This window comes from Mus musculus, chromosome 1, assembly GCF_000001635.26.
Source record: "Mus musculus strain C57BL/6J chromosome 1, GRCm38.p6 C57BL/6J".
Taxonomy (NCBI): Eukaryota; Metazoa; Chordata; class Mammalia; order Rodentia; family Muridae; genus Mus; species Mus musculus.
Genome location: NC_000067.6, coordinates 36847513 through 36868110, shown reverse-complemented (window position 1 = coordinate 36868110; position 20598 = coordinate 36847513). Strand labels below are relative to the sequence as shown.

At 42.4% G+C, this 20598-nt stretch overlaps 1 protein-coding gene across 4 annotated transcripts in view; it reads left to right on the top strand.

Annotated features, from left to right (window-relative positions):
* The window catches only part of Tmem131 (transmembrane protein 131), a 147426-nt gene that overhangs the window by 71504 nt on the left and 55324 nt on the right, over positions 1–20598 (top strand). For all 4 annotated transcript variants that reach the window (NM_018872.2, XM_017321814.2, XM_006496150.3 and 1 more), the window contains exon 5: positions 13144–13267. In NM_018872.2, coding sequence (NP_061360.2) covers positions 13144–13267 — 124 coding nt within the window. The remainder of the gene's footprint in view (positions 1–13143; positions 13268–20598) is intronic.

The window sequence follows — 20598 nt, the reverse complement described above, 5'->3', positions numbered from 1 at the left end:
TATGAGAGGTTTGGCTTATGGTGTAGGAACTGGTTAGGCACATACTGAGGAAGATTTCGAATAGCTGGAACTGTGAGGCACGTGGAACATCTTTTTCAGGCAGTCGGCAGGGGGTCCTGAGCTAGAGAGTGCAATTGAAAGTCCAGTTGGCTTGAGAGCTCCCTTTGATGGAAGTCAGCTGATAGGGGATTTAATTACACCTGCAGAATCACTCCCAGAAACACCTACATTTCAATAGCTTGGGAAGGTATGTTTGCTACAGAATAGCTGCTGGCTCTCTTCCTATCTTCAATCCGCAGGAGAGACTTTCAGAAGTGTCTGTACTCTTAAGCTCTCATGAATGAGAAATGCACTAAAAAGGAATCCTGAGGACTGTAACTTAGACCAGCCTGAGTGTTAGTATCCAGCCACTGTAGGGATATAGACATCAAAATTCCTAACTTTAGTGCTCTTGTCTCAAAAAAGGATGCTCTTTTGCTTAAAATACTTTGTTTGGCAGTGTAGAGCCAGGTTCTCAGGAGACAAAAGTAGCTTCATGACAAGAAAGAGTTATGTTTTCACGATAGAAAGTTATTCCTAAATGAACAAAACCATCCAGGATCTAAAAATGGAACTAGAAACAACAAAGAAACCACAAAGGGAGACAACCCTGGAGTTAGAAAACCTAGGAAAGAGATCAGGAGTCATGGATGCAAGCATCACCAACAGAATACAAGAGATAGAAGAGAGAATCTCAGGTGTGGAAGATACCATAGAAAACATTGACACAACAGTGAAAGAAAATGCAAAAAGCAAAAAGTTCCTAATACAAAACATCCAGGAAATCCAGGACACAATGAGAAGACCACACCTAAGGATAATAGGTATAGACGAGAGTGAAGATTCCCAATTTTCCAACTTCAAGGGCCAGTAAATATCTTCAACAAAATTATAGAGGAAAACTTCCCTAACCTAAAGAAAGAGATGCTCATGAACATACAGGAAACCTACAGAACTCCAAATAGACTGGACCAGAAAAGAAATTCCTCCAGTCACAGAATAATCAAGACACCAACTGCACTAAACAAAGAAAGAATTTTAAAAGCAGTAAGGGAAAAAGGCCAAGTAACATATAAGGCAGACCTATCAGAATTACACCAGACTTCTCACCAGAGACTATGAAAGCCAGAAGATCCTGGGCAGATGTCATACAGACCCTAAGAGAACACAAATGTCAGCCCAGGCTACTATACCCAGCAAAACTCTCAAACACCATAGACGGAGAAAACAAGATATTCTATGAAAAAAACAAATTACACAATATCTTTCCACAAATCCAGCCCTAATAATAGATGGAGAACACCAACACAAGGAGTGAAACTACACCCTAGAAGAAGCAAGAAAGTAATCTTTCAACAAACCCACACAAACATAATTCCACCTCTAACAAGAAAATTAATAGGAAGTAACGACCACTTTTCTGTAATATTGCTTAATATGAAAATTAATATTACAAACATATCCTAATTGATTGAAATTCAAAAATATGAGTGATTAAAAATTTGTTGGCTGTCATGCATTGGTCTTTCTAACTTGATAACTGGAAAAATCCAATATTGCACAATCCATATACACTTTCTGCTTGTTTGTACATGACAGTGTCTTGCTGTGTACCACATAATGGTCTTGAAGTCACGCTCTCCTGTCTCAGCCTCTCTATTAGTAGAATTGTTTATTTGATGTTTTTACAATATACTGTGGTTTTCAGAACAGCTTATATATTTCAAAATTATTTATACAGCCAAAAGAAGTGTAGACAATTAATTTGGGTGGTGGCTTGTAAGAGAACAGCAAAAAGTGAGACTGAAGGCTTTGCTTGATATTTATAATTACTGTATCAATTTTGAAGAAGAGGACTTTATAAATTACTCTTATTCTGAGATGAATGCTTTTCAAAATCATCACAGCCAATGAACCAGAATCTTACCCTCACCTGAAGTCTGTGCCACCCTCCAAGCAGAGCCATTGTTCATTGAAACAGTTGATGAATGACTTCATGGATAGACCATCTCAATACACACACCATTTCTTAAATGAATGTAACCTGTTCCCTGCAAGCTGTGAAGGACAACAGTCACTCAAGTCAAATAGCTTCGACCATAGCAGGAAATCTGTATCCAAAAATCATACCTACAATTCATTCCTTGGCGCAGCAGAACTGTCAACTCTTAGCTTAGCTACAATGGAGGTAGAATCCTTTCGTGATGTGAGGGACATTGAAGTACATTGTAATAAAATGAACTCCAATGTCTAAAAATTGTTCTCATTTTTGTTTTGTACCACATTAAGAGCCAAGATTTTAAGCTCTACTAAAACCAAACAAAAAAAAGGCCTTATCATTTTATGTTCATTTAATAACATGTCCATCATTTTTAAGATTGGTATAAAATATATTGTGTTGAATATGATTAAAAAGATAAAGAGAGAAAAGAAAAAAATATATTTTTATTATATATTTTAATAAAAAGATTATTAAAATAAAAGAGAGAGGAAAAAGTTATTCCTAAGTGGCTTCAGGAAGTAGACAGTTACTATACTTGTTCATGTCCTCTTTGAGTTAGGGTTTTTCCTCCACTCATAGAAACATAGACATTGTTAGTTAATCAGAATTTTTCCCGCATTGATCTATTTTCTTTCTGCCTCCAAACACTCCTGCATTTCTTAAGTGGGTACTAAGTAGGAAGCATGAGGTCAGAGCACCACTGTAGAAGAGCTGCTGTAGGCTACCTGCCTGTTGCCTGAGGACACCTGCCTACCTCTAGCAACCCCGCCCATGTTTGTTTGTTTTTGTTAATAAGTGTTAAGCTTTCTTTTCAGTTGTTCAACCTGTGGGCAAAGTGAGCATGTCCCTGGCACAGGAGCAAATTCTGTTTAAGTTGGATATAACATTTCCATTCTCATTTAGGGTCAGTTTACAGAGAGATATGACCCAGACTAGCTAGGGGTATGAGGACACATGTAAGGGAATTCTGGAGGAGGATTTTTTCCCTCTATGCTGCTCAGTGTATAGAAGTCCCCTCTTCCAGGCTAAGTATGGGATTGGTGACACAGTGTTGTGGCAGCCATCCTGTTACTTGCCAGCGAGCAGTACTTGGCAGGATAGAGGCAGCATGTTGTGTCTCCCAGCAGGAAAATGCAAGGGCGTGTTCCCTGGGCAGCAGGCTGCCATGCTGAGCTCACAAACCCCGGTGGGTGACTGCACTGGCTGGGGCCTTAGTTAGGACACCAGTTTTGTGTCCTTGGTACTTTGTGGAGCACATGGTCCCCTTCCTCTGCCCCTTCTTTTGTCTGCAGGTAGCCTTGTGAGCACACATCTACATATTCGTCCTATCTGAAGCCTGCTGGGGCACCTTTCCCTGATCTTTCATAGCTCTGGCACAAGCCTGTGATTCCCAGTCTATGGCCCCATTCCTCGCCACTGAGGCATCTGAGTACTTCCTGTCCCTTGGAGCACTCATGTCTCTTCTGTCAGTCAGGAGAAAGGTTTTATCAAGTTTATGTACTCTCTCCTACATTCTTCATTGCTCTGCTACCTCCTCTTGGCTCAGGCCCGTGTTAGTTGAAAACTAAGACTGTCTCTACATGTATGGCATTTACTGACTTATCATCCATGCTGTCAACAAATTATAATGTTAAAATTTGATCATGAGGCCAGGGAGATGGCTCAGTGGGTAAAAGCATATACTGCCATGCCTGATACCTAAGTTCAATTTCTGCTATCCACATGGTGGGAGGAGAGAACTGACTCCCAAAGTTGTCCTCTGATCTCTACCCTCATACTTACAGACAGCATGCCCTCCTGTACGTACACACACATACACACACACACACACACACACACAAGGGGAGTAATAAATAAAATTTTTATAAACTTGATCACATTATTATCTTCCCATAAAAAGTCCTTTAATGGTTCCTGTTGTCTTATGATAAATGCGAATAGTCTTCATTTCTTATTCCACATATATAGAAAACTACAGACTGTTTCCTGAAGTCAGTGTGATCTTTCTAACTCTGGGCATGTTCTACATACTTTGAAAATAATCTCCCTCTTTTGTTTCTGAGAGAGAGAGAGAGAATAAATATGAGAATGAATACATGGGCACATGAGTGCAGTGCCCGTGGAATTTAGAGACAAGATCTGTGGAACTGGAGTTGCAGGCACTTGTGAACCATCTGGCATGGTTGCTAGAAACCAAACTCTAGTCCTCTGGAAGCAGTAAATGAGCCATTGAGCCATCTCTCCAGGCACACTAAAGCAGTGTTTCTTACACATAGAAAGAAAACAAATTATGATCGTACATTGAACAGGGGTAGCAGCTATCTATTTTTTTAATGCGTGTATTTGTGTGTGTGTGTGTGTGTGTGTGTGTGTGTATGTTTAGGCAGGTCAAAGAACAACTTGTGGGGATTTGATTCTTTCCTTCCACCATGTAAGTTTAAAGAGTTCTCCCACCCTATATTTCTTAAACAAAGGATTCTGTCACTGAACCTGAAGCACATCCATTCAGCTAGACGGTTGGCCAGATAACCTCAGGACCCTTTATGTTTCTACCTCCTTAACTGTATATGCCCAGGTTTTATGTAGATGTTGGGGTTCACGTTCAGGTCCTCATTCTTGAACAGCAGATGCCAGCCATCTTCCCAGGTCCTTGTAGTTTTATAAGCCGTCTGAAAGCAACAGGCACTATGATTCAGTCATATTTTTAGTTATCATTTCCATATATTTAGAGAATAAGAAAATTGGCAGTTAGTGTAGATGGCCTATAGTACTTCTGCTTCAATCAGTGTTGTAATTGTTTGATTGTAAATGAGAGAACACTGACTGAAACTCCTTAAGGCAAAAAAATAAGACTGATTCAGCCACCATAACAGACAGGTAGGCCCACATTACCTAAGGCTGCCAGGACTCCTGTGTCCTCACCTTGCTCACTCTCAGTACCAATGCTATTTCCCTACAGCCCTGCTGACTGTTTCCACTCTACCTTCTGTAGCCTTCTTTCTCTCTAATCTAAAACATCTTAGCAGAGAGCAATGGTCACCCCAGGTGGATTCATTGTCCAATTCCTGAAGCAGCTGTGTTAAGAAGACGTATATATCAGTGGATGTAATGCTATTCCTAGTTTGTCAGAGTTTCATCAAGAGAGAAATCATAGCCGGGCATGGTGGCGCACGCCTTTAATCCCGGCACTCAGGAGGCAGAGGCAGGTGAATTTCTGAGTTCCAGGCCAGTCTGATCTACAAAGTGAGTTCCAGGACAGTCAGGGCTATACAGAGAAACCCTGTCTTGGAAAAGAGAGAGAGAGAGAGAGAGAGAGAGAGAGAGAGAGAGAGAGAGAGAGAGAGAGAGAGAGAGAGAGAGAAATATATCATACAGTGGGCAGCGGATCCTATTGAAGACCATCTTAGTCCCTTGGCTTCTCATATGCCTGATGACCAGTCAGTAGAGGTCAGCCCTGTGCTCAAAACAACCTTCACAGCTTGCCATGCACAGGTAGACATGGCCTTCCCACTGTTTCCATGGTATCTTCCCAGCTACACAGAAGTGGGATGGATCACCACCTAAAACTGAGTTTAAATATCCAGACTGATGCTGCCACACACAGACATACCCCAGAGGGTATACATTGTCCATCATATAGGTAGTTGATCCATTTAGGATGGGGTTCCTATCCTGACTTCCTTTGATAATGTGGAAGCATAAGCTGAATAAACTCCTTCCTCCCCAAGTTGCTTTTATGGTGTTTCATCACAGCAATAGAAACCTAAACTAAGATATGTACTCCTAAGTAACATAGCCTCCCTTTTTCTTTATTTTGGGTGTTTTTAAATTGACTTTCTGGAATTGGATTTGAAGCTGGAACTTTGCAAACATTCAGCTTACTCTCCACCTTGGACCAGCCTGGAATCCCTTAAATGTGCTTAGAACATTTCCATTCTATTCCCAGCTGTCCTCTAATGACTGGCTGGCCAGGGCTGTGCCTGCCTCTGCTCCCAGAGTTATAGAGAGGCTGGGCCTGCATAGCCAAAGCCCAGAATGGGATCCAGGGCCAGAGTACAATGTCTAGTGACTTCATATGACCTCGCATCACTGTAAAGCTTAAAAAGGAAATGTCATTCTGGCCAGCACAAGTTACAACATCTGTCTACACTAACACAACACAATGAAGTTCTCTGAGAAACCACAGCAGGCCTTCAGCAAGGCTGAGAGCGCAAACAAAGGAAACCAGCTCAGCTTTTACTGGGTTCCCAGTGAGGCTGGTAGAGGCAGAAGTGGTGGCAGCAGTTTGGAATCTTGGTTGTCATAGCCACGAGGAAGCAGAGGGCCTTTCTGTCCCCTGCTCAGATGTACTGGGAAGGGAATGTTGTGGGATGGAGTGTCAGCATGGCTTGAGAATGCTAGCAGTGTGGGCTGTCCTGAGGCACACCTTGCTGCTCTCTAGGAAACCTGGTACTGACTGTCCTCACCTCTGTGGTCACCTCTATTAATAATGGGCTAACACTCATTTCAGAGCACAGATGTAAAATTAGCATTCTGAAGAAATGGGCTGTTTTTTAAAAAAGACTTTTGTGTGTGTCTTTGCCTGTATATATATTTATACCACATGTATGACTGGTACTTGAAGAAGTCAGAAGAAGGCATTGGATCCCCGGAGCCACAGCCAACTATGAGCTACTATGAACCCAAGTCCCCTGCAAAAGCAACAAGTATTCTTAACCAGGCCCCCCAAATAGGTTTTTCTTGGCTTTCTTTTTAAATTAACTTTGTCTTTAATGTTTAATTTCTACTTCACCCTCTCTCCCTGGTATCTTCCCAGCTACACAGAGGTGGGATGGATCACCCTGCCCAGTTTCCAAATGACACTCTGCCATGATTTGGGTACTCACAACCTCCCTTTCTTCCCTCTCCCAAATTATTTATGCCAGTGTCCCTAAGTGTTTTCTGTTTCCATAGCAACATCTTTCTCTCAGGCATTTATTGCAAGCAGTAAACGATGTTTGGGGTAAAAACTGGTTCACTGCATTCTTTGGTTCATATAATTATTAGGTGCAGAAAAATTGGCTTCAGATCTTCAGTTTAAAATCAGTGCATGAAAGCTTTTTCACCCTAATTGCTTTCTGGTTCCAAGAAAATCAAGGAGGCTTCCTTTTTCTAAGAGTTGTTTGGTTGCCTTGTAGCTTCCCACTTCTAATTCTTACTTCCATGCATAGTTTTATAGCATGTGTTTGTGAGAACTGTAGGATGTTGTGGTGATGGAGTTTTACAAAGTGCTGGTGTTGATTTGGCCCGGCTTCCTGCCTGAGGCTGCACAGCAGAATGCTGTATTTCATTCAGCAGGTTTGTCTAGGGGCATTTGGGAAACTATGCCTGCAGCTGTTTCCTGCGGTTGCAGGAAACAGTGATAGAGGAAGTTTAATCCCACAGGATTGCAGCTTACTTTCCCAGCTACTCCCGGTCCTAAGGTTTCCTCCCAGTTCTTTGGAACCTTCCACTCCTGTAGAATCTGGACAGTGTGATCCTTCAGCACAGAGAGCAAAGATGTCCGACTGCTCTGGCTGTGTTCATCTATAAATACCTCCCACTGTTGTCTCTGACTCCTCTGTTTGGAGCAGCCAATAATGGAAACAAACAGGACTAGCACTGGCAAGGGACTGGATATTTGTTTATTTTTAAATTCAACTTGTCTAGCCAGGCAGATCACACATGCTGCTTGTGGTAGTCAGAACTGTAAGATGATTGGGAGAATTTCAGGTTTCTAATACACACACACACACACACACACACACACACACATATATATATACACACATACCTCTTTACAACCAAGCATTAATCCAGATGTGACTGTAACCAAGGCTCTATCTAAATCCTATGGTCTTTAAAATGGAGAGCTATCTGTGTGGCCCAGACCTAGTCCCAAAGCCTTCAAAGGCTGACTTTAGAATGAGGAGCAAAAGTGTTGGACATTTGCAGTAGGAGAGGAACTTGATTTTGGAAGTAGAGGAGCTGCATGGAATCATGCAAACAAAGTAAATGCATTTAGCTCTGCACGAGAACCCAACATGCTCAGCATTTGCAGAAACCTTGTGGAACTTTCTTAGAAACTCGTGCAGTAATGAGTGGAGGTTGCCTTTAACTACTGAGCTTGTGGTAGTAACACAGCCTAGAGCATGAGAGGTGATGCAGAGAGCTTTGCACTGAGAGAGTAGAGGGTAGGCTGGACAAGGAAGGCTCTTCCTACAAACGGAAGCCTCTCGCCATCTTCTCTATCCTCATCACTCCAAATTCCCATAACCCTTCTCTCAGCAAGGCCTTATCTCTTCTACTCGGCATGGCCCAGAACATTTCCTCCTTGATGCCTCAAGACAAATAAGCCAACCTCCCATCGCTGGCCACTCCCATGGACGTCCATACTTGTCTGCTTGAGCCCTGTTGTGTAGCAGGCCATCCACAGCCCTGTTTGAAGGAGACTTTAAAGTACCTGTCTATCTTCACCCTGTCTTTCTCTTAGATGAGATTGCTTGTATTAAAGTTAGACACCAACAAAAGCATGGGGAGCTGACAAAAGCCACTTAGCCTGCAGTCCTTCTGAACTGTCCAGGGACAAAGGTGTTTTTAAGAGAAAGTACATATTGTGCTATGTATCTTTCAAGATACAAGGAATGTGTTTATTTCTCTTTACTGTTCTACTTACAAAGCCGAGGAAATAAGCAGAAAATCTAAATAGAGTAAAAAATCAAAACCCAAGAATTTGAGTACATGTATGAGAAGCCAAGCAAAATGAGTCAGTCCAACAAAGTCAGGCTGTGGCACAGAGGGCAGAAGGCAGGTCCTTACATGCTCTGCTTGCTGCATTGCCCTCATTCCAAATCAAACACACACGACACAACAGGCATCCTTCTGAATATAGGCTCAGAAGTACCCCACAATGTGCCGACAGACAGACCTCATCTGTATGTAAGGGAATCATACACTGTGAGCAAGTAGTAGTATTCTAGGACAATGAAGGGGATACATAAGATCATACATAGATGTAGTAAAGATGCACAGTGTGCTTCCATAGCAAGCATTCTGAACAAACCAAGAACAGAAAGGAATGTTCCAACCTAATGAAGATGATCTGTGAAACCCCAAGGTTGATGTCATGCTGAGAGGGAAACTGTCCCTGCATCAGGAGCAGCTGGGAGTCTTGTCAGCTCTCTTCAGCATCTCATTCTTCTGATTTGGCAATAAGGTAGGGGAAAAAAATCAGTTGGCACCCAGATGGACAAAGAAGCAAGCATCTCTACTTGCAAATGTTCCCCATTCCATGGACTAGATACTGACTCTAAATATAATATTTTAAATTAAGGCTACTAGAAGTAGTAAGTTGAATGCAAGACCAACATACAAAAATAAACCATGGTTTTGTTCAGTGGCAGCAAATAATCTTTTTAAAAAGAGAGAAACAGTCTCAGCCAGGTGGTGACATACACCTGTCACCCAGCACTGGCGTAGGGGAGCATGAGCTCAGAGGCGGTCTGGACTAAATAAAGACCCTGCGTCAAAGCTGGGATGGGGTGGGGAGAAAGAGTAGCATCAAAGAGAACAAAAATTCTTAAATATTAATTTTTGATAGAAGCACTAAGGCATACCAAAAAAAAAAAACCCTAAAAATTGTGACCAAGAGAAATGAAATAACCAAGTAAATAGGAAAAGAAATCTCACAGCTCTTAGTGTGTTAGATGGCAGGAATTAAGATAGCAGATTGAATACATTCTTCATCAGAATTTCACCTGTCTCTCTGTGTAGAAATTGATAACCTTAAAATTCACAGCCATATAAAGGACCCCAAACAGTCTGATCCAAAACACCCTTAAATTAACGTTGAAGGAAGCACACTTTCCAATATCAAAAACTTTATAGAAAATTTTTTAAAATTCTGTTTACTTTATGGGCTCACATATGTGGATGTCAGGGGACAACTTAAGGGTCTTGGTTCCCCCATTCTACCATGTGGGTCCTGAGGGCTGAGCTTAGCTTGTCAGGCTTGGCCCCCACTACCTTCATGTGCTGAGCCATTTTGGTAGAAAGCTCTCCATTTTCAAAGGCTTTCTACAAAGCAGTGGTGGTTCAGACATATCCCTAAGGACAGACACATAGATAAATGCAAAAGAACTCAGATTGTAGAAAGAGATTCATTGACAGTTGATTGTCACAGTGATGCCAAGACCGTTTAATAGGGGAAGAATATTCTTAGTAGTACATGGTGCTGGGGCCACTTGCTATCCATGTGAAAAAAGAGTGAATATCAGTCCCTACATTATACCATGCAAAAGAATGCAGTGTAAAGCTAGAGTTATCATGTGACTAAATATGAGCTTAATGGAGGAGCTGTGAGCATTATAGAGCTAGAGATACCATGCAGCTAAGTATGAATATAAGGGAGCTGAGCTGTAAGCCATTGGAAGAAAACATTTTGTATGTGTCCATTGTTATTTTTAAAATGTAGAAATCCAGATGCACAATTAACAGGAGGCAAAATTTATACCTTGGGTTACGTAAATTTTTTTTTTTAAGTTTATGCTGTAATTGATAACCATCAAGTAAAGAACATGACCCACACACTGAGAAAATATTGGCAAAGCATGTTTCAAGGGAGCTATATGGCTGACTGTGGCCAAACATACAAGTACAATGTTAGTGAAAGGAAAGTCCGATGCTCTGAAGAACTGGAAGGGAGTTGCCGTTGTCAGCACACTGAGCAAGCTGCCCCTTTCATGTGTTTATAGGGCCGCTGTACAGTAAGAACAGGTCAGGCCCCGCCCAGGGTTAGCGTAGGATGATCCTAAGGTGGAAAGCCCAGCTCTGCACACCCAGCTTCTGGCTGACCCACCTTGTCTGCACCCTGAGACAGTGCTTAGGTCAAACTGCAGTTGGGCAGGATTGCCCTCCTAGACCATAGCGTACAGACCCAGCTCTCTGGAAGACCTGAGAGGAGAGTTGGAAACCATAACCTTTCTACACTTGTAAGGAGTTGCTCTCTGCGCTTGAGTCCAGACAGCCTTCCCATCCGCAGTCTGGTTTTCAGGCCAGGCTGTCCTTTGCCCCCCTGGTCCCTCACTCTCTCCTGTCTGCCCGTTCAGGCAGCCTCTCTTCCCTCAGTTCGCTAAAGAGTTCTCAGTTGAGTTTATTCCTTTGTTTGTTTTTCAGTGTTCCTTAGAATTGATTTTTTATTTCATACATGAGTACCGTATTCAGACTGTTTCCACTCTTCTCTCCTTCCCAACTCTTGTTCCTCCTTCAGTTCTCTAGTTCATAACATCCTATTGATTATATAAATACATATATGTATAGATCACACGCATGTACAAATACAGCCTGCAGAGTTGACTTAGTTCTGCTCATGTATATGTGGTTAGGACTGCCCATTTGGGATTGGGAGTGTTTCAGAGGGTCCACCCATGGAGAAACCCGATTCTGTCTCTTGGGACCCATTAACCCTTTGATTGCTGTTACTCTTCTGGGGGTGGGCTTTCCCCATTGATGTAGGCATGGAAATTGATAATGGTGTAGTCGTTATGCTGGTTTTGTTTAGGCAATCATGCTGTTGAGATTTCATCTGTGTCATACACATCTAGAAGACAATATACCACAGCAGGTGTCCCAGACCTCTGATTCATAACGACCTTTCCACCCCTGTTCTGCGATAGTCTCTGAGCCACCATTGTAGGGGTTGTGTTGTCCAGATGTGTCTGTTAGAGTTGGGCACCCAGTGGTCAGTTGTTCACCGCAGTTTGACCCATTGTGGATTTACCTCTCTTTAGCTTTTAAATTTTAACATTGTTTTGGAGGCATTAGTTGGGAGGAGCAAGTCTGGCCTGTGTCCTAATATAAGTTACGATCCTTAAAGGAATTTAAAGCCCCTAATTCATTTTCTTAAACTGGTGAAAATTATCAAATTATTCTTTGGTTTATAAATTTCCCAAATAATAAATTAGTCAGACGACTGAACTGAAGAAAAGGTAGGAATAAAATTGTACGATGTCCACTTGACACAACTAGAAAGCACAGCTCGGGCTGTGCTCACCTGCTTAAGCTCAGCTTCATGTACAGACACTGAATCTGAATTGTAAAACAAGGCTTCGGGAAGTGCGCCCTGGGGAAAGCGCCTTGTAGAAGAAAGTTGGATCCGAATTAGAAAATGAGTTAGGGCTCCAGGACAGGGACGGCACATTGTCTGCAAAGGAGCTAGGGTCGTTCACAGTCTGAAGGTTCCATTTGAATGGAAGTCTGCATGGTGAAATCTCACTAGTTGAAAATCATCAGATTCTGCAGGGCACTGTAATACTGAAAGAGGGAGAGGAAACAAGCCAGCAAGCATGTGCACATGTGCTCTCACCCATGCCTCCGGCTGCACTGAGTGATGCATGCTGTGACGGCCTTTGACTTTGAAGTGCTGATAATCTTGACAGGACATAGGACCAACATGCCTATGAGAACATCTGCCCTGAAGAAAGATGTGTACAATGCCGAAGAAGCCAGGAGGATACACAGTGACATGAGCTGCAGAAGGACCCATCCGCCACATACTAAGACTGCTTTTAAGGGACACCAAGGGGTCATTCCGTGGACCTGTGAGCCCTTGAGGATGTATTCCATAGTGTTCCCTTGAAAGGAGGCAATTCGTAGATTCCGGTGCAGAGAGCAGCTGTGGACAAGTTAATGAAGCTTTCTTAAGTTTCTGTGCCCTCTATTAGTCGAGAATAACAGAAGTCCCCAACTTGCAAGATTTCTTTATACAACCATGCCGCTAAGTTTGTCTGTGCTTGTAGAATTTGAGGAGAGAGGCAGTGTGGTATTAATGAGGAAAGATGAACCTACCCTCCCAGGCTGGCTCCAGGTTAGAGAGATCAGCCAGCTGAGACTTACTTGCCCTGAAGTCGCATGGGATCGACAAGCAGATACTTGTCGAGGGGCTACGTATGTTTCACTGTTTTATGGTATTTGCATATGAATTTGCTTAATAATCTATATGTTTGACTTTTAAATAATTACTGATTATCCTAAAAGCTAGAAGTGTCTTTGAATTATTTCTGACAGTTTCCTTTTTATTTTTGCAGGCCAGTTGGAATGCCAAAAATGGAAAAAGTCTACTTACATAACCCTAGTTCTGAAGAAACGATTACTTTAGTATCAATATCTGCTACCACATCACATTTCCATGCATCGTTTTTTCAAAATAGGGTAAGCTTGTCTACTAAAAATTACTTTTGTTTGAAATTGAAGTTCTACATTTTTATTAATAACTTTATTTTGCTATGATTAAAATCTGCTTCTAGTGTTTTCATACTTAGATGCCAGTTTGTCCCATTTCATAAGAATTATAATATCTATTCTTAAATGCACAGTGTCCCTTCAAGTAATAGTAACTGTGCCAGGATTCCTAAGCGTTCTGAAATCCAGCCTGTGCAAAGCTGAGGGCTGTGTGGCCGGTGGGGGCTGGAGAGGTTGCTGTTCTTGTTTTGTTTTTTCCAAGACAGGATTTCTCTGTGTAGCCCTGGCTGTCCTGTAATTCTTTCTGTAGATCAGGCTGGCCTTGACCTCAGAGAACCGCCCCTCCCCCCACCCTTGTGCTGGGATTGAAGGTGGAAGCCACCATCCCTCTTCTTAGCTACAGGGGCCAGGGCCTTAGCAGTGAGTGAGGCTGCTATGGCTGGGCACTGAGTGAGTGAAGTTGGATGGCTTCAGCTAGTGCTCGCTCGGGGACACGGTTCATTAGTTCAGCGAGTTGTCTGCTCAGCATATCGTAAAGTGGCCCTTCCTGTCTGAGGCTCTGAGAGGACGTGCACCTCCAGACCTATTGAGTCTTCGGTGGATTGCATTGTCATTGGTTGCAGAACAAAAGGCCCTGCCTTGGTGACCAGGCTCTCACTCAGCTTGAGGCACCCGCGGGCTCCTCTGTCTCTTTATGCTGGCGGCAATGTCCTCTGCCCTTCTTGTGTCTTTTCCCTCTCCCGCTGCTGTATCTGCCCAAGCTGACCTGAGCGACACCAGCAAAGTCCTTTTTACAACCACAGGTGTCTTCATACCTGTGGTCACAGTCACGGTTGGGTTCTAGGTACTACAAGTGTCCTCCAAATTTTGACTGATGATGTCAGTTGTTGGATGTGAAGTTGGTATTCAGGGAAGAGCCTTTCTGATCAAAACCACAAAAGATGGGACTGAAGTATATTTTTTAATTAGGAGATACATTAAGTTTTAATATGTAGGCTTCCAAAATAACGAACAGGAACTATGAGGAGAAAGAGTAAATGAACGGGTTCTGATTGCATCTTCACAGGGTTTTTTCTCACTGTTGAAGGGCTGTGACTAAGAAAATGAGCAGCATCTTTTCTAACATGTAAACTACTGGTGTACGCCATATTACTTGTTCAGGATCCTACATTTCTTCTTTCTGAAATCCTGTATCATTGTATGCCATTGTCAGCAGCTTCTAAGGGTAAAATGGCTATGGCTAAGGGGTTTTTTTATCCCTCTCTTTGGAAATATTTTCTAAATAAAGGGTTTGAAAGTTAACATATTGCTTTTGGTAATTAAAGCTTAATTTCTTTGTGCTACTCATGGAAAATATCCCTATTCTTAAAGTATTTCTTAAATTTCCCTTGAGCTATTGTTGTTGTTGTTTTTTTAACCTAAAAGATCTTTTCACCATTTTTATTAATATGTCAATGGTCTTTTTTTTTTTTAAAGATTTATTTATTTATTATATGTAAGTACACTGTAGCTGTCTTCAGACACTCCAGAAGAGGGCGTCAGATCTTGTTACAGATGGTTGTGAGCCACCATGTGGTTGCTGGGATTTGAACTTCAGACCTTTGGAAGAGCAGTCGGGTGCTCTTACCCACTGAGCCATCTCACCAGCCCGTCAATGGTCTTAAATAACAAAATTCTAATACTGAGGGAGACTCAAGTATATAAAGGAGGAGTAGGTCTCAGAAGAGTCAGGGTCAGAGGTCAGCATCCATGAGTCTGCTTAGTGATTTGCCTCATACGTGGCCATCACAAGTGGTACACACATTATAAACCACCACCAACCACCCCTGTGTGTGTCTGTGTCTCTAAACAACCATAAGCTTTCAGGCACTGGTAGTGTGCAAGTGTACTAGGTTAGAAGGCAAAGACAAATGGGAAAAGCCCAGAAGTAGTGTTTGATTGTGCTACAGTTACAGTTGTGCTAGAGTTAGTAATGCCTTGATTCACTCTGCCAGTTCTGAGATGCTTTGTTCTGGGGGTTGAAGCTCCCCCTGTTCCTCTCCACATCGTGAGCAGGAGTTGCAGCTGTGGCTGGATGAGGGAAGTGGGGTGGGCTGCAGAAGTGCTGGGGGTCCCTGTAAGCAACGCCAGCTTCCCTGACCTGGTAGCCATACTGTGGGAGGTAGAAGTCTGTGTGCAGTTCTGAGTTTTCAAAACAAGTCAGAAGTATGAATTTCTATGTATCTCTCAGCTTTCCTACATTGGGAACGAGTTGAATTTAGAGACAGGGTAGAGTGCCCATCGTAATCAGCTCTTCACTGCCAGCTTGACACCTCTGAATTAGACTCCGCCCAGAGAGAGACGTGTCTCCTGATGACCTTTATGTGAAGAACAGATCCCTGGACATTCTTAAAAAATACATTGTGTGTGCTGTCAGCCAGTTCTAGGAAGTGGAGCTGAGTGAGCTCCATGACCGTCCCAGTGCCTGTGGACACGTCAGGTCAGCTTTGAGACAGTTAAGATGGTGGCCATAGTTGGGGCTGGCCTTTCTTCTTCCCTGTGCATCCATCTTTCCTTCTCAAAGACTGTGGGGAGGGGTGAGCCGTTGAGGGGAAATGAGCCGTGTCTCTCATGCCCAGGAGAGCACAGCCTTCCTATATATCCCCTCTGACTTAACTCCCTCCACACCCTCAGATTCCCCGGCACTTCTTATTTCTTTGGGAAAAAGGATATTACAACTCATGATGGTTTTTATTATCTAATACCATGTCTATATTAACCAACCAGTAGAAAAATAGAGAAAAGACCAAGCTCTATATAGCTACATTTCAGTTACATTTCAGTCTATAGATAAAATTTAAAATTTTTAAGCTGCTTACTTTCTTATGCTTTAAAATAATCTTGTGGGTTGAAGGCTCTTGTGAACATTGGTGATTATTTTTAATTAGATGTAGAAGCCTAAACATTGTTTATGCCATTCTAGGTTAAACTCTGCTATCCACGCAGGTTGTCAGAAATCGGGGCACATATGCTATAGCCCTAGTGTGGGGTATTAGACAGATAAAGATAAACCTGTGTTGTGTCTGCTGCTACAGAATACTCTACATCGTGTGCTCCTGTGTAAGAAAAGCAGATCTTAGCAGAGAGATCTTTTCATGCCATTGTATGAAAAGCTGGGGCTTCTCTGGGGTTTGGTATGTTAGCAAGAGCCGGGGTAAGTTGTCTGCAGCTGCATGGCGATGGCCTGGAGAGGGCAGGACTAGAGGAGCCTAGAGAGCACCGACCTTCTCACACACTGCTGCCATATCTGCTGTCACAGCTTACAGCATGGAGCACATAAAGACTTTAAACCAGCTTTGCCATCTATATAGAAGTAACAAGTGTGTTAATTTAATAAATATTGCCAGGATTTATCACTGAACAAGAGGTCTCTGCTTATGATACTCACCCCTAGTGGGGGTTGGTGACTTCAGCAGACAAAATAAAGATACTTAATGAGACCAATTAGACAGTTGATCTATGAAAAAGAAAAGCAGCTGGGTAGGGGGATAGTGCTGGGGTGAGTCGGGTTTAAATAGCAGGCAGGGTTTAACCTGAGACTCCAGAAAGGCAGTCCTGAAGCAGCAGATCTGGCAGAGGCTGTGCTGGGAAAGATACCCAGGAGTAGTGGGGTCTCCGGTTGTGAGGGCCACTGCTTGTTACAAAAAGGTCTTGGCTTTGGTTCTTTCTGAAAGAGAAAGGCATCCGAAGAGTTTTCGCAGAAGAATGGAATGTTAAATTTTATTTTCAGACAGTTACTGTTGATCAAAAAATAGAAGATAAGGGAGAAATCAGATGTAGGACTGCTCTGGTTGTCTGCTGTATAAGTGAGCTTTGTTAAATTTTCCAGGCTATGAGTGAATCTTTTCATTTCTTCTGATATTAAATGTATAGGCATTGGGTTGTATATAATACCTTTTTTTTTGATAGGATCATTTTCTTATAATAGTTTTATACATATATAATTAGACTATTCACATTTGAGCAAAAATGTGGTATGTTTCTCTGAGTCTGAGTTTCTTCATTTCCTGGGGTGCTTTCCAGTCACACCCATTTTCCTGTAAATCCATTTTCCTTTACGGCTGAACAAGGCATCATCGTGTATGCTCTTCACTTTGTTGTCCAGGCCCATGTGGTGGGCAGGCAGGCCGCTCCATACCTGGCCTGTTGTGAAGAGCACAACAGTAAGCATGGCTGTGCTAGCTTCTCAGGGTGCTGACTGAGACCCCTTAGGTACATACCCGGCAGTGCTACAACTGGATCATGTGTTAGTTTAGTCTGATTTCCATAGTAGCTGTTACCAATTTCATCCCTACAGTGTATATGTCTTCATCTCTTCTCCATCCGACCTCACCTGTGTTTCTTGTTGTTTTCCTGATAACAACTGTTGTGACTCAGTGAGATGTGATCTCACAACAGTTGTATTTGTAGTTTCCTGATGGCTACAGGTATTGAGCACACCTCTGACTGACTTTCTTTCTTTCTTTCTTTCTTTCTTTCTTTCTTTCTTTCTTTCTTTCTTTCTTTCTTTCTAGAACAGACTCCAGTTCATTAACCATTTATTGGTTGGGTGATTTGTCCTTTTGGGTTTGTTTGTATGCTTAGAGTACTTTATAGATCTAGGTATTAATTCTCTGTTAGACATTTAGACTGACCAAGGTTTCCACCCATTCTGTAGGACATGCCTTCACTCTTTCATTGATTTTTCATTTTATACAGTCACTTGGCAATTCTTGGACTTACTGTGTGTGCTGTTGGCGCCTTTTACAAAATCTTTGTCCCTGTGTCTTGAAGTGTTGGGCGAGTCTTTATTAGTGCTTCAGTAGTGTTGCTTGTTACAAACCTGAATTGTTTATATCCTCTTGATACATGTTAGTATCATACACAGCTAGGAATGTATGTTTCTTCAGTTTTCATGATAAAGGTTTCAAAGTATTCCCCAATGGTTCTCTGCGTTTCATCAGAATCTGTTGTAATATCCCCCCTTTCATCTCTCATTTGTTAATTTAGATTTTGTCTCTCTTTTGATTAGATTGGATGGGGCTTATCAATCTTGTTACTTTTCAGGAAGAGCCAGCTCTTGGCTGACTGTGGTTCTGTTAGTCTCTGCCTCATTATTTCTGCCCTGGTGTCCCACCTTTCTTGCCTTCCACTGCCAATGCCCTTGCTTTGTTCGTCTTTCTCTAAGACTTTGAGGTACAGCATTCATTTGTTTGAGAGCTTTGCTTGTTTTTAAAAGATTAATTTATTTGTATATTTTGTGTGTGAATGTTTCCATTCATGTATATCTACACCACGTGCATGCCTGGTGTCCATACAGACAGGAGAGGACGTCTCTGGGACTGACCAGAGCTGCCGAGAGACAGGTGAGAGCCGTCATGTGGGTGCTGGAGATGCGGCCTGCTCCTCTGCAAGGCAGCAAATGCTTTTCTCTGCTGGAGCCACAGCCCAGCCTCCTCCCCATTTCTTTATTAATTTATGTCCTTAGAGTTTTAATCTTTCCCCTTAAAACTGCAGTGACTGTATCCCAAAGGTTATGGTGAGTTATAATTACACTTTGCTTTCATTTGATTCTAAGAAATTTCCAGGTATAATCCCTCCCCAGAATGACTTCAGTGACCTACTGGTCATTTAAGAGAATTTCTCCATGTCGTGTCCAAGCATTTGTACAGTTCTATGGTTTCCCTAGTGGCTGGTGTCTGCTTTTATTCCACTGTCTCCTGAAATATAAGACATTATTTTGAAGCCAGTGCAGTGCGATCTCCTGGACCCACATGATGGGAGAGAAGATCCAGCCCTCAGTGTCCTCTGAGTTCCACATGTGCCATGGTGTGCACATGCCACATACTAATGTACATACACAAATACATTTAAAGGTTTGTTTGTTTGGTTGGTTGGTTGGTTTTGGTTTTTTGAGATGGGGTTTCTCTGTGTAGCCCTGGCTATCCTGGAACTCACTTTGTAGACTAGGCTGGCCTCGAACTCAGAAATCCACCTGCCTCTGCCTCCCAAGTGCTGGGATTAAAGGCGTGCGCCACCATGCCCGGCACATTTAAAGTTTTTAAAGAAATTATTTTGATTATTTTCTGTATCACTTGCTTTGAAACTTAACCTGTCTTGGGGAAAGTTCCATAGGCTGTTGAGAAGAATGTGTATTTCTATTCTACTAGGTATAATATTCTATGTGTTAAGTCCATTTGGGCTATTATGTAATATAACTCCAGGTTTCTTGTTGGTTCTTGTTTGAATGTCCTGTCTAAAAATGGGGACAGAGCCGGGCAGTGGTGGCATACGCCTTTAATCCCAGCACTTGGGAGGCAGAGGCAGGGGGATTTCTGTGTTCAAGGACAGCCAAGGCTACACAGAGAAACCCTGTCTCAAAAACCCAAACAACAGTAAGGAACAACAAAAAAGGGGAGTGGGGGTGGGGGGACAGAGTAATGCTAAAGAGATGATACTGGGTAAGAGCACTTGCTGCATTTCCCAAGAACCTGGGGTCAGTTCCCAGTGGCATGTCAACTCAGAGCTATCTGTAACTCCAGTCCCAAAGGCAGACTAACGCCCTCTTCTGGGCTCTGTGGACACTGCATACAGGTTAGTGCACAGACATACATGCAGGCAAAACACCTATTCACATCAAATAAATACATAAGTAAGAAAATGGGATTTGAAGGTTACCCACTCTTTGTGTCAGGATCTGACTAACCTTTGTGCCCACTAGTGTTTGTTTTATGAAACCAGGAGCACCAAAATGGGGTACATTATTACTTAAAATTGTTGTATCTTGATGAATTATATCTTTTATTTGGAACTCTATCACATATCAAAATAACTACATCAGCTTCTGTTTGGGTGATAAATTTACTTTTTGAGTGTCTTCCAGTTAGGTATGTATATTTCTTAGAGACAACATATAGTCAGTTTTTTTTTTTCCAACTCAGCCCATCTGAGTCCTTTTATTGACACATTGAAGCCATTAACATTTAAGGTTGCTATTGGGAGCTATCATGGGGATTGTTGTGTGGTTTTGTTTCCTGCTAGTATTGAGAGTTTTCTGAGTGACAGGCTAGCTATGGCAGAGTTCTTCCTTGATCGCCCCTATCATCCGTTCCCCTCATGGAGTTTATGCTCTTTAGACTACAGTGTGTTAGACTTTCTTCCCTTTCTGTACAGAGCGTTCTTTCTGAAGCACTCCTGTGCTGATGGCTCGTTTGTGCTTGTCTCGAAATGTCCTGATTTCTCCAGAGCTTTTAAAAGAGCTGTGCTGAACATGATCATCTTGG